Raw genomic sequence first — 14,441 nt, 5'->3', positions numbered from 1 at the left:
ATGTTAACTCCAGAAATTACATTTTTATACTATCATTGGTTCCCAGAAAAACAGGTAATTGGGCTTTATATCCATTTGTAGAAAAACATGAACACCTTTGGTTTGAACTTGTCCCTGTGGCTCAAGATTCCTCATCTGTAAAATGAGATTAGACACATAGGGTTTTTATATTAAACACTTAACATTAAAAGTATTGAATATTGCTACTGCTAGTTTCAGGTCATTTTTCCTCTAAATGTATTATAGAACTTAAGTTAATTTGAGCATTAAGCATCTTTTAATCTAAATTGTATATCCTTAAGTCTGTAAGAGGTACAAATTATATCTTTTTGGAGTTCAAAGTATTGATATTTAACTTTTAAATTTATTCAAAGATTGACCTTGATGAAATGCACATGGAGGAAAATAATTTATGATGTCATATTTTCTCAAGAGGCTATATGTGATCAATAGATTAAAACTTTTTTCTTTTCCAGTTATTTATCAGAAAGTCTGATGCTCAAAGAGAACAGAACTAGCCTGTCACAGTTACTAGATATTATGAAAAGTAAGTAAAACAGAATACCTCATAAAATGTTCTTCTATCACAATGTTACTTTCTAAATAAATAATTTCTTAGTATTTAACTTGAGATAAGAGATTACTGATTGGATTAACTTTTATTGAATTATTATATATGGAGGCATGAAGGATACATTGGTGAAGAATAGAAGGTATATGGAAGAAAGTAGTTTTCACAAAGAACAATTTTTTTTTTGGCCACCTTGTGGCATATGGAGTTCCCAGGCCAGGGATCAGTTCTGAGCCACAGTTGCAGCAGTGCCAGATCCTTTGACCTGCTGTGCCAGGCTGGGGATTGACCCTGCTTCCTGGTGTTTCAGAGACACTGCTGTTTGCATTGTGCCACAGCAAGAACTCCTACACAGAACTTTTGAGGAAAGTGAAAATATAATCAGGTGCAGAAAGTGTTGAGATTTAAAAGGTTCCTTTTAAAAGGTATCCAGACATGATGGACACTGAAAAATATCTACAGGGAACCAAAACTAATTAAATTTGAAACTCATATATTGTAGTTAAGTCAGCTTTAACTAGTTGATATGTCATTTTCTAGTCATTTTGTTAGTTGATATTAGAAAAGCCATGGTTCTCAACAGAGTGGAATTTTTGCAGCATCTCCATCCTCTTGGTTGTCACAACTTAGCGGTAGGGGGAGATGTTGGCAGCTACTACCAGCATCCAGTGCACGGAGGTGATAGGACCCAATAAACATTTTATAATTCATAATACAGCCCCTTGGTAGACTGAGAAATGGCTCCCCAAAGATTATCAGTGGAAGCCCAGCATTACCTTACATGGCCAAAAAGACACCCCCAAAAAAGTCTTTGCAGGTGTGACAAAGTTAAAGACATTATTTTGGACTATTCAGATTGAGCCTAAATATAATCACAAGAGTCCTTAGTAGAGGAAGGCAGAGAGAAGTTTGACACACTGAAGGTGATTTTGAAGACACAGCAGAGATTTGAAGATATGTCTTAAAAATTGGAGCAGTACGGCCATAAGCTAAGGGATGTTGGCAGTCATCAGAAGCTGGAACAGAAGCCTCTAGAGTGTAGCCCTTCCCATATTTTGTTTTTGGTCTAGTGAAACTGATTGCAGACTCTGAGGCTTTAGAACTGTGGAACAGGAGTTCTCTTGTGGCACAACAGGTTAAGAATCCAGCATTCTCACCCTAGCAGCTCATGTGGCTGCTGTGGCACAGGTTTAATCCCTGGCCTGGGAACTTGTGCATGCCTCAGTTGCTGCAAAAAAAAAAAAAAAAACAAAAAAACAAAACAAACAAAAACCTGTGAAACAGTCCACTTTTGTTGTCTTAATAGGTCCTGAGTTTGTGGTAATTTTTAATAGCAATCTCAGGAAATTAACATAAACCCTCACAACAAAGAATTTTCTAGCCCAGGCTGTCAGTAGTGCTTATGCTAAGAAACACTGTCTTAAGGTTTTGTTTTTTTTTTCCTTCTTTTCACTTTTTTAAAGTATGCTTGCTTTACAGTGTTGTGTTAGTTTCATATGTGCAGCAAAGTGATTCAGATGTGTGTGTGTATGTGTGTGCTTCAGATTCTTTTCCCTTGTAGGTTATTACAGGATATTGAATATAGTTCCCCAAGCTATATGGCAACCTTGTTCTTAAGGATTGAGTTAGAACCTCCCCTTAACTGATTGGCTGGATTAGCCATTCCTCTCCATGTTCATTCTTGCTCTTGTGACACTGCATGCTCATGGCTACTATGCACATCTTCAGGGTTAAAAGTCAGTTATGTTTGTTTCCAAAATGTTTTGTGCCAGTTGTCCTTATGAATAAATTTCTGGTTTAAATATTGAGTAAGCCAATAAAATATGACATTGAAGATCTTGATCTTGGATGACATTAGTTAATCAGTGTTTTTATGTTTTATGTTTCAAAAGTTAAAATGCCTCAGGGCATGTAAATATCATTTCTTGATTCTTTGTTGGAAATGATCTCGAGGTCTTCCCTCTTTAAGTGAGAGTGATGAATTTATCAGTCAGAAAACTGTAGGTTTTCAGTTATACCACTAGAGGGTTCACTTCCAAAACTAATTGTGATTTGGCCATAGATATTAGGATCCAGGAATTTAGTAAGTACAAGAGGTCTTAAAGGTAACCCACTGTGCTGATTTTATAGCTGACACTTACCTTCATTTTACTCCATTTGTTTAAATGTAAAATAAGAATAGCTCTTGCTGAAACTCAGAGCTGGAATGGTATTATCTTATTCATAATTTTTCACACACAAGATACTGTCCCAAGGGTTTTGATGCAAACACTGCTTTATTTGCTTTATGAAATAAGTCACTCATTTGGAGCACATGGCTGGCTAATTAGCCCTGTTTCTCTCATCATTCCTTATAAAAATCATGAGATTTATATTCTTTGTTTTGTGGTAGTTGAATAATATAAAGGGCCCAGGTGGAGAATCCTTGTGTGCTTAGTCACTGTAGTAGTTTGCTTTTAGCATAAGGAGGGTATTTTTGTTTTCTTGGTGATGCTTCATTGTATAGGTTCCGCATTGTGTTAAAGCAAAGCATCATTGACGGGTATTTACTAAGCATTTTTCCTTCATTGCATATTACATAATAATGTTTTCCTTGTACATGAGGCCCTCCATCTGTAGGACAGAATGTTATGAATATAGTTGGTGGTAGAGAACAAAGATTGTTTACTAAATCATATAGGGATTTTTTAAAAGCCTTAAAACTGAGTAAAGTGACCATGGTAGGATTTGGAAAAAATACTGACTAGCAAAGCCTGCTTATCGTTATGCTGTACACGACGCGGGCTAAGCAGCAGAAGCTATAGTAACTTGAGTATGGTGTTCATTGAATTCTAATGTGAAATAATAATCCTGATAATAATAACCACATTTCAGGAGTGTTCTTTGTTGTTCCCAAAACTAGATGGGAAAATATTATTCATCCCCTTTATGAGAACCATACTTTTCATTATCTGATGTGGATCCTTTCTTTTATATACATATAGGCATGAGAAACTTGGTAAAAAAATATGAACCACCCAGATCTGAAGAAGTTGCTGTTCTGAAACAGAAGTTGGAGAGATGTCACTCTCCTGAGCTTGCACTTAACGTAATTACGTAAGTAGATGGGACACTGTTATCCTAGAACAGATATAACTATTATTGTGTTTAGCTTAAAATGTCATTTAATTGGTGAATGCTCATATGGGTAAAACTGACTTACCTATTAAATCAGATTTTTTTTCAACAGGATTAAACACGAGATAATAAAAGAATTTGGCTTTTTATAGTCAATTCTGCTCCTGCTGTGATTAACGTGTTCTTTGGCTTGTGGGATCCCATGAGGCAGAGTCTTCCTAGGGAATTCATGAACCTCTTCTTGTCCTTTTAATCTCTAGGTTTTTTGTAGGTCTGGTTATCTCCTCTGGAGAACGAGTACACTGTTCCAGATTTATTTCTATTAGCTAGGGTATGGAAATTTGGCATATTTTCTCTCAGTGGTAAACTTTATATTGAAGACAGAATCAATAGGAAAATGTGCTGTTAGATTTCTTGTTGCAGCCATAAGGAACACTGTAATACGTCTTATTGACTTGTTGCTGAATGTGGAATTCACTATATTTGAGCTCTTTATCACCTGCAGCTTGAAGATCTGCTTACACCTTTCAGGTGTTTAAACAGTTGGGGATCTGGGTAGGTAATAAGAATGGTAAAATTATTATTTTATATTTTCTGTGGAACACATTCTGTAAAACTTAGTGGGAGGTAGGTCTGTCATCTTACAGTTGAGATGCATTTGAGATGTTTCTGATTCCATAATTGATGACTATATTGTTATTGGATAATATATGAGACATCAGACCAGAATTCTAAGGCCTTCAGATCAGGTACTTGTAACTCAAATTCTTCTAACTATAAAGCTATAGTAGGAGAATATCCCAGGACTTATGATGTGTGTAAAATATGGGACTATTTTATATTTGTAGCTGTAACTGCAAAACATGGCTTAGAATAGAACCTAAAATTGGTAAATTTCACTCCTGGGTTTCAGTGTTACAGCAAAAGTAAAGAAAAATGTTGACTTTAATGAATGAAAGTATTGCAGTACTGATTTATAATCTTTTCACATTGATTTTGAAATGGGCTTATTAGACCAGGTGTTGGCACACTGTGGCCCAAGGGCCAAATCTGGGCCACAACCTGTTTTTAGAAATAGTTTTATTGGAACATAGATCCATCTAGCATACTGTGTATTGCTGTTTTCAGACTATAGCAGAAGAATTGTGTAGTTGTGACAGAAACTACATGCCCGTACAAGAATTAAAATACTCACTATATGGCCTTTTGAAGAAAAATTTGTCCACCTCTGAATTAGACCACTCAACTATTGATCTTACTCTTCTAGCTAGGTGACTGAATGGACCATAATCCAAAGTTCCTAATTGGCCAGAGTTTACATCTTTCTTTCAAGTGTACTGTGTTAAGCAAATCCTGCATATCTATGAGTACTTAAAGGGCGATTCTCAAACTGTAAAGGACTGTTAATTTTCTTTTTAACCCATTACAGACCTACACTTACATAAAATATTAACAAATAATTACTCGAAAAAAGAAAATGACAAAAAAATAAGCTTAAATTTTATTAGATTCAATAAGCTTAATTTTATTAGATTCAGTAGTCATAAATAAATCTATCAAATTCCTATAAAAATTTCTAAACACACACTCAATTTCTATACTTATCTCATTGCACGCTGGAAATGGTCCATAAATCACACTTACAAGCACTACTTTAGGATAAAATATTTTTTCTTGGTCTTTAAAATTCTTTTATCTTTTTTAATACACAAGTAATATAGTGTCATTATTAAAGCCAATTTAATACAGGTAAACCAGAGTTCTCTTTAACCAAAACCCAAATCCCAGTTTCATCCCGAGAGGTAACTTATAGTTGTTATCTTTGCCAAGCTTTTCACTATTATGTATTTAGAAAAGGGTTTTTTTCCTTTTCATTGTTTTCATACACATTGTACAACATTTAATAGTATCAGTATTTAACTTCTGCCAGTCTGGGTGAAGAAATAATCATCACATCGGTATTTTAATTTGCATTTCTCTTATTATTCTGATACTGATATTTCCATGTCAAATAATCCTGTTTCTTCTGTATTGCATAATTATAACCTCTGCCCAACTTTCTTGTCTTGTTTTCTTATGGTTCTTTTTATATACTCCTCTTTTTATATTTATCATAGACCTACTTTCTTTTGTTGCTTCTTTTACTTTGTGACATAGGCAGCTTGTCTTTTGCTTTATGCTCGTACACCTGAACACCTTGTCTTACTCTGTATTTTGCCTTTTGTTTAGCTGTTAAAACTATTTAGAATTGTATGTGATTGGTTTGAGGTAGAAATCTCACTAATTTTTGTTCAAAGTAAACTTGTATCAGCCATTTAAAAATATTTCATGATTTTCTCTAGTTATTTAAAATAGTCATTTATTACAGATTAAACTCCTATATATACTTTGTACTGATCATTGATCTTTAACTCTTTGCTAATACAGACAGCCCTTCATATCTGTGGATGCAGAGCACCAAATGTACGAATATTACCATTTCATAAAAGGGACTTGAGCATCAGGATTTTGGTATCTTGAGGGGTGGGGGTGGGGTTCCTGGAGCCAGTCTTCCTCAGATATCAAAGAATGACTGTACCATACTTTTAATTACCATAGTTTATATAAAGTATGTTTTGATGTTAGGTGGGACATGCTCCCCATATTTTGTTCTTTTTCATATTCTTTTGCTATTTTTGTGTAATCTTTTCCTGGTCAGAGTTAAGCTTAGGAAAAATTTTATTAGGATTTTAATTAGAATTGGATTGAATTTTTTTATTTTGCTGCATCATGCAGCACCTTGATATGGGATCTCAATTCCCAGACCAGGGATCAAAACCGGTCCACAACGATGAAAGCACTGATCCTAACCGCCAGATCACCAAGGAACTCTGCAAACTGCACTGTCTTTAAAGAGTAATTTGAAAGATAATTGCCTTCCTACCCATAATTCTTCACCTTTTTCCATTTATCCAGGGTTTGTTCTGTAGATATCTCAAAAAAAGATAGCTTGTTTGAGAGATTTACAGAATCTTGCTAGTTTAACCATGCTAGATTCTGTTGCCAGTATTAGATTGCTTATTGATGGTTGCTTAATTACAGCAAGAAGAGGAAAGGTTATGAAGATGATGATTATGTCTCAAAGAAATCCAAACATGAGGAGGTATGTTCTCCAAAGGTAAATTTTAACTTACTGTTGTTGTTTATTCTGGTATGACAATAGTGTTAAGATTTTATTGTTCCAGAGTGCGGGCATTATAGACAGAGGTGTGGGTATTAGAAAGCTTTTTTTTTTTTTTTTTTGCATCTTTATGTACATTGTCTATTACAGGAATTTTTCTCACTTCCATCTTAGCCTGTTCTGAAGCAGTATAGTAGTTACTTCATGAAGAATCCCTCCTAAGGTCATAGAAGCCAGTAGGGATATATAGACATGCTAAATTTTTGTCATATTTTTTTAATCTTCAGGGATTCTTCACCTACCCTTTTTTGAAAAAAAAAAACTATACCTGGCAAGTCAGATGCAAATGAATAATCAGAGGCAGAGGGTCACATTTGTAACATTTATTCCTATCACTGGAGTTGTCTGATGAGATGAATTCTTATTATGCAAATTTTCCTGGTTTAATTACCTTCTATAATCAGCATAGCGAAGAGTTCATTTTCAAATCTGAGAAGAGGCAGGAAGGTAAACAATACTGGTTATTATTCAGTATAATATTATCCTTGATATTTTCTTTCTTTCTTAGGAAGAATGGACTGATGATGACCTGGTAGATTCCCTGTAACCATCCGAAAGTGACCTGTTAATACTCGCTCATCAACAGTAAGATGAAGCATATCTGGCATTTCACTTTATTTAAAAATGAAATTGTGTGAAAGCATCAAAATGTTAAACTTTTCTATTATTTAATTTTTTTTTTTCTTTCAGGATAGATTTATGTGAGATCAAACATCTTCAAATGGGCCAGAATAGCATCTGGTTTGGGTAACCTTGCTCCCTCCCATGACTAATATCAAATCACTCTTTCTGGGGTAGCAAACTTACCTTTACCTTTTTTTTTTTTTTTTTTTTTTTTAAAGGCACCATAAACAAACTTAGTTTTAAAAGTGCTAAGGAACATTGGCTTTTATAGCATTTGCTCAATTATTTAACAGTGATCTTATGCATGTTTTAAGTTGGAATCAAATTATACAGGTCTATCAATTTTTTTTCTGCAGAATGGCGTTGAAGGAATTCTGAGAAACTGTAATGCCCTGTATCTAAGTTTTAGAGATGTATACCTCTTAGTGTCATTGTAGGATTTCCATAAAGTGTAGGTACCATTTAATGACATTTCAGTATTATATGCATATTTTTGTTTAATCTTTATATTTTAGGTTTGAATATTTTTGAGTTTACTTTCCTTCTCATTGTGGAATGAAAGGAATAAAATTCATGAAATGTGACTGTATAAAAGCAGAGTAGAAGAAGCTGAAATTAGCCATCCCCCATTGTAATCCAGGTTAAGTAGCATTGCTGCCAGATTATAGAAGAGCAAACTATTCACAATTTTCTTTTAGGTTACTAATGTTTGGCATCAGAGCAAGGTCCACATGTATCTCTGAAAATTTCCCTACCCAACACCTTTGAATAAATGTTTAGAGGTTTCATTTCATCATTGACCAGCTAGTTACTACAAGGCCTACAAAGGTAAATGACAACTTTCCTATTCCAGCTTCAAAATAAGGATGTCATTAAAATACAAAAAAGCAGGGTGTCTTTAGGTTTGTGGGTGGTTGTTTTTTCAAAATAAAAGGCTGAAGGAGAAGAAGCATTTCAGATTGAGAAGTAGCAAATGGGTCAGTGTGGTTACACCTGAAGTATGAGTAGTGGGAGAGAACCAAATTGCTGAGCACTAGAGTCTGGACCTTTTTTTTGCATACTGTTTAAATGTTTTTAGAGATGTCACTAGTCCACATCCCTTTTAGTCTAGCCTTTAACAGCCGGAGGGATGGATAATGGGAAAAGAAAGTAGTATGATAGACAACACATTATTATTGAAATCAAGGAACTCAGGGACTGCTAAGTGTTTTGCTATCTACGTTCAGTTGTGATCGCAGCTACTTCTGGGCTAGCTACATCAATACAAATAACAGCATTTAATAGCTTGAAATTTATACAGCACACTTTTAGATTGAACATTTTGTTTTTTCTTTTTTCCTTTTTAAATAGTAGAGGGATAGAATAAAATGCTTTTCCCGGCCTTGTATGCCTTCTCTCCCCCTGCACAATTATGGGAGGGAAAGAATTGTTACTTAACAAATATGCAATGGATGAATTAATGGAATCCTTCAAAGAGACCATTAGCCATTAAAAAAACAAAAAATCTGAAGTTTCATCTTCTCCCTGGGCCTTGCTCTGGTACTAAATTTGAACTGCCCCTAAAGGAGGAAGAAAATAAATGTTTAGCTGTATTTAAACAAAAGTAAAAAGTAATCAGTTATTCAAGATATCCCTTGGTTTTATTTTAACTTAACCCTTGTGAATACTTCACAAAAAAATACACATACAGAAGCAAATAAAACTATACAAACTAAATATCCAACAGATAACAAGTAGTCAGAAAGGTCAAAGATGGATAGCTGTTTTAAGTGGTTGGTGAGGTTGTTTGCATAATTTAAAAAGCAACTTAGAATTAATAAATGAATACTTTCAACAAAAGCATTCTAGGGGTTTTTTTTAACTCAAAAGAAATTGGTAATGTATAAAATGGTTGACTGGGTAACATGCATTGATCAGTATACAATGACAAATAATATTTATTGAATTCAAACTATTTACTGTTGTAAACATTTAACAAAAAAGCATTATGAACGCTAAATACAATCTTTGACAATTCCAACAAAATAAGTGGTATGTGTAAAAAATAAAGCTGATGAGCAGTAGATCTCCATTCTATATATTTTCTTTCAACACTTCCAGCAAAGAGAAGTAGCACAGTTATTTTAAAAAAGTATACAGCAAAGATTGTTCCTATTATAATGGGAGACTCTGGAAACTGTAAATACAAATGAAGTCATTGAACAGTCAAACGGTCATATTCCTAATTCAGGAAGAAGTAACAGTAAGAACAGTCTGCAATCCAGTTATACTCAGTTGTCAATAGAGAATGCTTATTCTTAGTTGATTTCATAGTTCTTTTTTCAAGAGACAGCAAAACTTTGGCAACTCGATGTATTGAAAATATATTTTCAGAGTTCAAGATACAGTCATAGCATTGTGTGAAAGGTGATCTGTACACCAAGGCTCAGAGGTTGGTAAAGATTGGTTCCTTATATGGAAAAAGTGCAAATAATCCTGCACAAGATAGCTTACAAAGCTGCTGGTGTGGTTACTCACCAGCAGAATCTGGGGTTTTGTTTGCATAGCTCACACATCACTGGAATGTGGAAAGGTGTGCTATTTTTTGGCAAGAGCAAAGGAAACATTATACTGATGTGAATTACCATGTTGGGCATGCTGGATCCATGCAGAACACTGAGGTAAAGGCTGCTACCTGACATCATTAGTTTTTGTATACTGGTTTTGTTTCTGTTGAAGCAGTTCTGTTATAGCCAGGAGCTTTTTCAGTACATGCTAGACAAGGAAAAACAGTATAAAAATTACTAGTAAATAAATGAAAGCTCAGAAATCTCAGGGATGGGAACCTAGATTTGACAAAAGCAATATGATCGCAAAGGAATTCATAAAATAATATTACCAATCTAATCAAAGCATAAAATTGTCAAAGTATGCAGTCAGTCCTTGACTGAGTATTTCTGGTCATATTATTTGGGTCAGGATAGAATGTTTAAAGTGAACAGAAAATCATTTGTGTTTGGCATTGTCTTATCTACTTAGGCCAGAACAATCTCAAGGACAGATTTAGCAATTTAAAGAACTTATCTCAAGCTCTGTAAAATAACCTCAGGGCAATTGGTTATATAGCTTAATAAATGCTTTTAAAGAATCATGGAAAAATTATGACAATATTGGGCCTAAAATTAAATCAATCATCTCTTCACCTTTTTTAAAAAGTCTTAATTGAGCCAAATTCTCCAATAACATTTTTTTTTTAATATTTAAGGCTACTCATATAATGAACACAGCCCCAGTAAGAAAGAAAGCATTGTACATGCCAACAGCACATAAGTAGGTCCACGGCACATATTCTGTATAGGTTTCTAAAGTGATTGGAACCTAAATGAGCTATATACTATTATCTAAATTTGAAAAAACTTGAGTATTTTAGACTTTTAGATTGAGAAGAATTCAGTCACCAAACTCAATGAGTTAATCTTTTCTACAGGTACCCTGCCGAATGGTTGGCCACTGTGGTGACAAGTAATTCAAAAGAGCTTATCAAAAATGGCAATTTCTAAGGCCACACTCCAGAATCCCATCGGGAGTTTGAAATATTTTCTAAATAATTCTCATGTGTTTTAACAGTTTGCAAAGCACTTGGCCATGCACCGTGTGTGTGAGAAAAGCAAAAAGACAAGGCCACATCACTGCTGGCTTACCATGAGCTCACTTAGCATTTTCACACACTCCACTAACGTGCATGGACACTACCATTTTTTAGTCAAGTTCTCACTCACTTAGAAGCAAGATTTGACATTTTGCAATATTGAAAATACATTATAATAGTCTGGGCCTATCATTCCTGTTTGGTGAGATCTTTGTGGATTATGACTTAAAAGTCTCAAAAATTTAATATAATTAAATAAAACAATGTAACTCAGATATTTATCACCTTCCAAAGAAACTGTGTGGTTTACATTCTGCTTAAGTGCCAACGAAACATCATTAACAAAGGCTGGCAAAAACGTACCTGCTGTGCACCTCGCTCATTACTGAGTGTTCGCAGTTCATCTGAATGGGCCACACAAATCTCATGCAGTGCTGCCAAATCACGGGACAGGTCAGTTCTAGAATGCTCTGTAGTGTCCGGAAGTTCAGGTACATTCTTTAAGGGAATCATAAAAATACATTTAGAAATACAACTCTTTTATATTCACTTCTGAAAAGATCCTAAGTGGTTATAGTGCATAAAATTTAACACAGAATTTTCTCTTAAAATGCTTTTAAAATTCAACATGATAGATTTTGTGACCTCAGTAGTCACATCACAACCAGGTTTCACTTTATTCAACAGCAGGGCAGGATATTATGCAGTACTACTACTATTCTAAATAATTGATTTTCCTAAACTTTTATCTATACTGTTTTTTAAACTGGAAAATAAATAATGCAGGTATTAACTGTATGTAACAGTTAATGTACCTGTTACATCAATGTAACCTAAATTTAAAATTCCTCTACCCTTTCAGACTTTCTTTCATTATTAAACTGCTGTAGTTTGTCTAAAGTGATCACCATATATATAACTAAGAACTAGATGATGAAAGTGTTGATGAGAACCTTTCAGGCCTGTAATTACCTGTGGACTAGGCCTAAAACACTTGCTAATGTATAGAAATGACAATGTTAATTACTATAACAAGTTGATGGCATTTCACTGGCACTAAGATACCATAATTATTGATTTTATTTTGAGCCTTGGATAGTCAAACATGAGTAGTTTTAAATAAATTGATTTCTCTAATGGTGACAGTATTTGCTATGCATTCCTGCAAAAGCATTCCTAAAAACTGCAGAATAGTTTTCTATGGTATAAACATTTACACTATTAATTCAGTTTTATTAACTGTCATTTATTCATTCAATGAATGAAGGATTACAGAGATGGAATGAAAGACAAAACAGTATTGCCTTCAAAGAGTTTACAGTCTGGTAGAGAAGACAGACTAGAAGTAAACTGATCACAGAGTTATATATCCAAAGAACACTTAGGAAGTAGAACAAAAGGTATTTAATTCAGGTATACGGTTCAGCAAAGGCTTCCTGAAGGAGATGTTTGAGATAGGTCTAAAAAGATAAATTTGAATTATTGAGGTGTACAGCAATAGAGTATGAGGAGACTGGAAGAATATTAGAATATTGGAATTATTGGCAGGTTGAAAGGCTAGATTGTGGGGCATACCTAGAAAAGTGATATAGAAAGCTGGACTGTACAAATATGGCTTGATACAAAATTAGCTTAGCCTTAAATATTGCACAGGAGGTCACATAGAGAAGCATAATGGACATTCAGCATCTACTCCGTTACTTCTCAATTTCATTATCAATATGGATCTACACTGTAAATACCTTACACCTGATTGGTTTGATCATACAGTGGTATGGTGGTTGTATACTTGTGCTTTTAACTGAATCTGAATGAATGCATTAAGGCAGAACACTCTCCTATCTTAGCATTCTCTAGTGCTATACACTTGGCTAAATTCACATATACGTATATACTCTTTTTTGGTTTCCATAGATATATGAACTGAATTACTAGTATATTAATTTTTTAATTGATTCAGTATCTGAAAATCTACAAGAAAATTTTACTGTAAGAAATAATTTCTAAAATTATTTTCAAAATCCTATTCTTAATTTTATAATCACAGCTTATTTTTAAAGGCCCAAATAAGGCATATGTTTAATACCAAATCCATGTATTTTAATTCCTAGAAAAGCCATAAGAACATTCGTTCTCCAGTCCATTTACTTATTAAACTGGACAGCACTATGAGTCATCCATTTTGTTTCAAATTCCACACAGTAGAAGCAAACTTAAAGTAGCTAAAGCAGCTAAAGATGTCATAGTAGTGAGGTGGAACAGCTAAAAAGATAATGAAAGGTCAGACAGAAACTTAAGAATTACACACAAGTCCAAAAGCACAATACTGTATGCTTACTTGGTGTAAACCATTTTAATGTAAAAACAAGTGGTTATAATTGTAATCAAATGAAATAATTCATTCAGGAAGGCAGACAAAAATAGGGAGCTTTTTGTTTTTAGTTCTGAATAGAAAAGGTTCTAAAGATGGTTGCTTCAGTGAGTTAGACTCAGCAATACTACAGGTGTCAAAGTAGTCGAAAAATTATATACATACCCCAAGCTCATCTAAAAACATGATCATACGATGCTTGTTACTTTTGATGAATGGATTGACACCTTCCATGTAAGGCTCCTAAAAATATAAAAAAATAAAAAGCTTACTATATGCATCAAAAACACTGATCTATAGCAAAAGCCATATATATATATAGCAAAAATTCTTAGAAATTTAAATCATCAGTAGCAGCACATTCGTAAGAATTAATTTAAGCAGTGGGGATATTTTTTGTTTTCTTTTTTTGTGGTCTTTTTAAGGGCTGCAGCTGTGGCATATGGAAGTTCCCACACTAGGGGTAGAATCAGAGCTGCAACTGCCAATCTATGCCATAGCCACAACCATGCCAGATCCACAACCTATGCCACAGCTTGTAGCAACACCAGATCCCTAACCCATTGAGCAGGGCCAGGGCTCAAACTCGCATCTTAGTGGATACTACTCAGGTTTTTAACCCACTGAGCCACAACAGGAACTCCCATATTTTTCTTCTCATATAAGCAAGGAGCCATTCTAAAGAATAGGAGTATGAAGCATTTTTTAATGAAGCAGTAAGAAATTGTGGATGGGAAAAAACAAATCAGAACACATAGCTCAGCAGACATAAAACTGCTTATAGGTAGGTCATTCAAAAATAATAACAGAAACTATTTGCCAAGCACACCCAGTAGTTATTAAAATCAAGCAGAGAATATAGGGAATTAAAATACAGTGTGATAAAGACTGCAATAAATAATATGGTACT

General features: G+C 34.2%; 2 protein-coding genes across 15 annotated transcripts in view; one reads left to right on the top strand and one right to left on the bottom strand.

Annotated features, from left to right (window-relative positions):
• The window catches only part of CCNH (cyclin H), a 37,640-nt gene that overhangs the window by 18,154 nt on the left and 5,045 nt on the right, over positions 1 to 14,441 (top strand). Inside the window, exons 6-11 of one of the 10 annotated variants that reach the window (XR_014835667.1) lie at positions 477 to 547; positions 3,556 to 3,667; positions 6,770 to 6,830; positions 7,417 to 7,493; positions 7,599 to 7,655; positions 7,889 to 7,983. Coding sequence is in view for 6 of the 10 variants with exons in the window: in XM_013994969.3 (XP_013850423.1) it covers positions 477 to 547; positions 3,556 to 3,667; positions 6,770 to 6,845; positions 7,417 to 7,455 (298 nt within the window). In the remaining 4 variants the exon portion in view is untranslated. Of the gene's footprint in view, positions 1 to 476; positions 548 to 3,555; positions 3,668 to 6,769; positions 6,885 to 7,416; positions 7,494 to 7,598; positions 9,598 to 14,441 lie in introns of those variants that run through there. The other 9 variants (XR_014835666.1, XR_014835665.1, XR_014835664.1 and 6 more) reach the window with 9 other exon arrangements.
• RASA1 (RAS p21 protein activator 1) overlaps positions 5,188 to 14,441 on the bottom strand; it is a 116,000-nt gene continuing 106,746 nt past the window's right edge. For 3 of the 5 annotated variants that reach the window (XM_085014010.1, XM_005661545.4, XM_085014012.1), the window contains exons 23-26: positions 13,697 to 13,774; positions 11,524 to 11,658; positions 10,157 to 10,286; positions 5,188 to 9,091 (exon numbers count right to left, since the gene is read on the bottom strand). In XM_085014010.1, coding sequence (XP_084870136.1) covers positions 10,203 to 10,286; positions 11,524 to 11,658; positions 13,697 to 13,774 — 297 coding nt within the window. In that variant the 3' untranslated portion in view covers positions 5,188 to 9,091; positions 10,157 to 10,202. Of the gene's footprint in view, positions 9,092 to 9,153; positions 10,287 to 11,523; positions 11,659 to 13,696; positions 13,775 to 14,441 lie in introns of those variants that run through there. The other 2 variants (XM_085014009.1, XM_085014011.1) reach the window with 1 other exon arrangement.

This window comes from Sus scrofa, chromosome 2 (assembly GCF_054392235.1).
Source record: "Sus scrofa isolate SSC_HxYL_T2T_F1_AM1 chromosome 2, Sscrofa_HxYL_maternal_Yorkshire_Landrace_v2.0, whole genome shotgun sequence".
In the NCBI taxonomy this organism is placed as follows: Eukaryota; Metazoa; Chordata; class Mammalia; order Artiodactyla; family Suidae; genus Sus; species Sus scrofa.
Note: the sequence above shows the minus strand (reverse complement) of the source record. Positions and strands in the feature narration are given on the sequence as shown.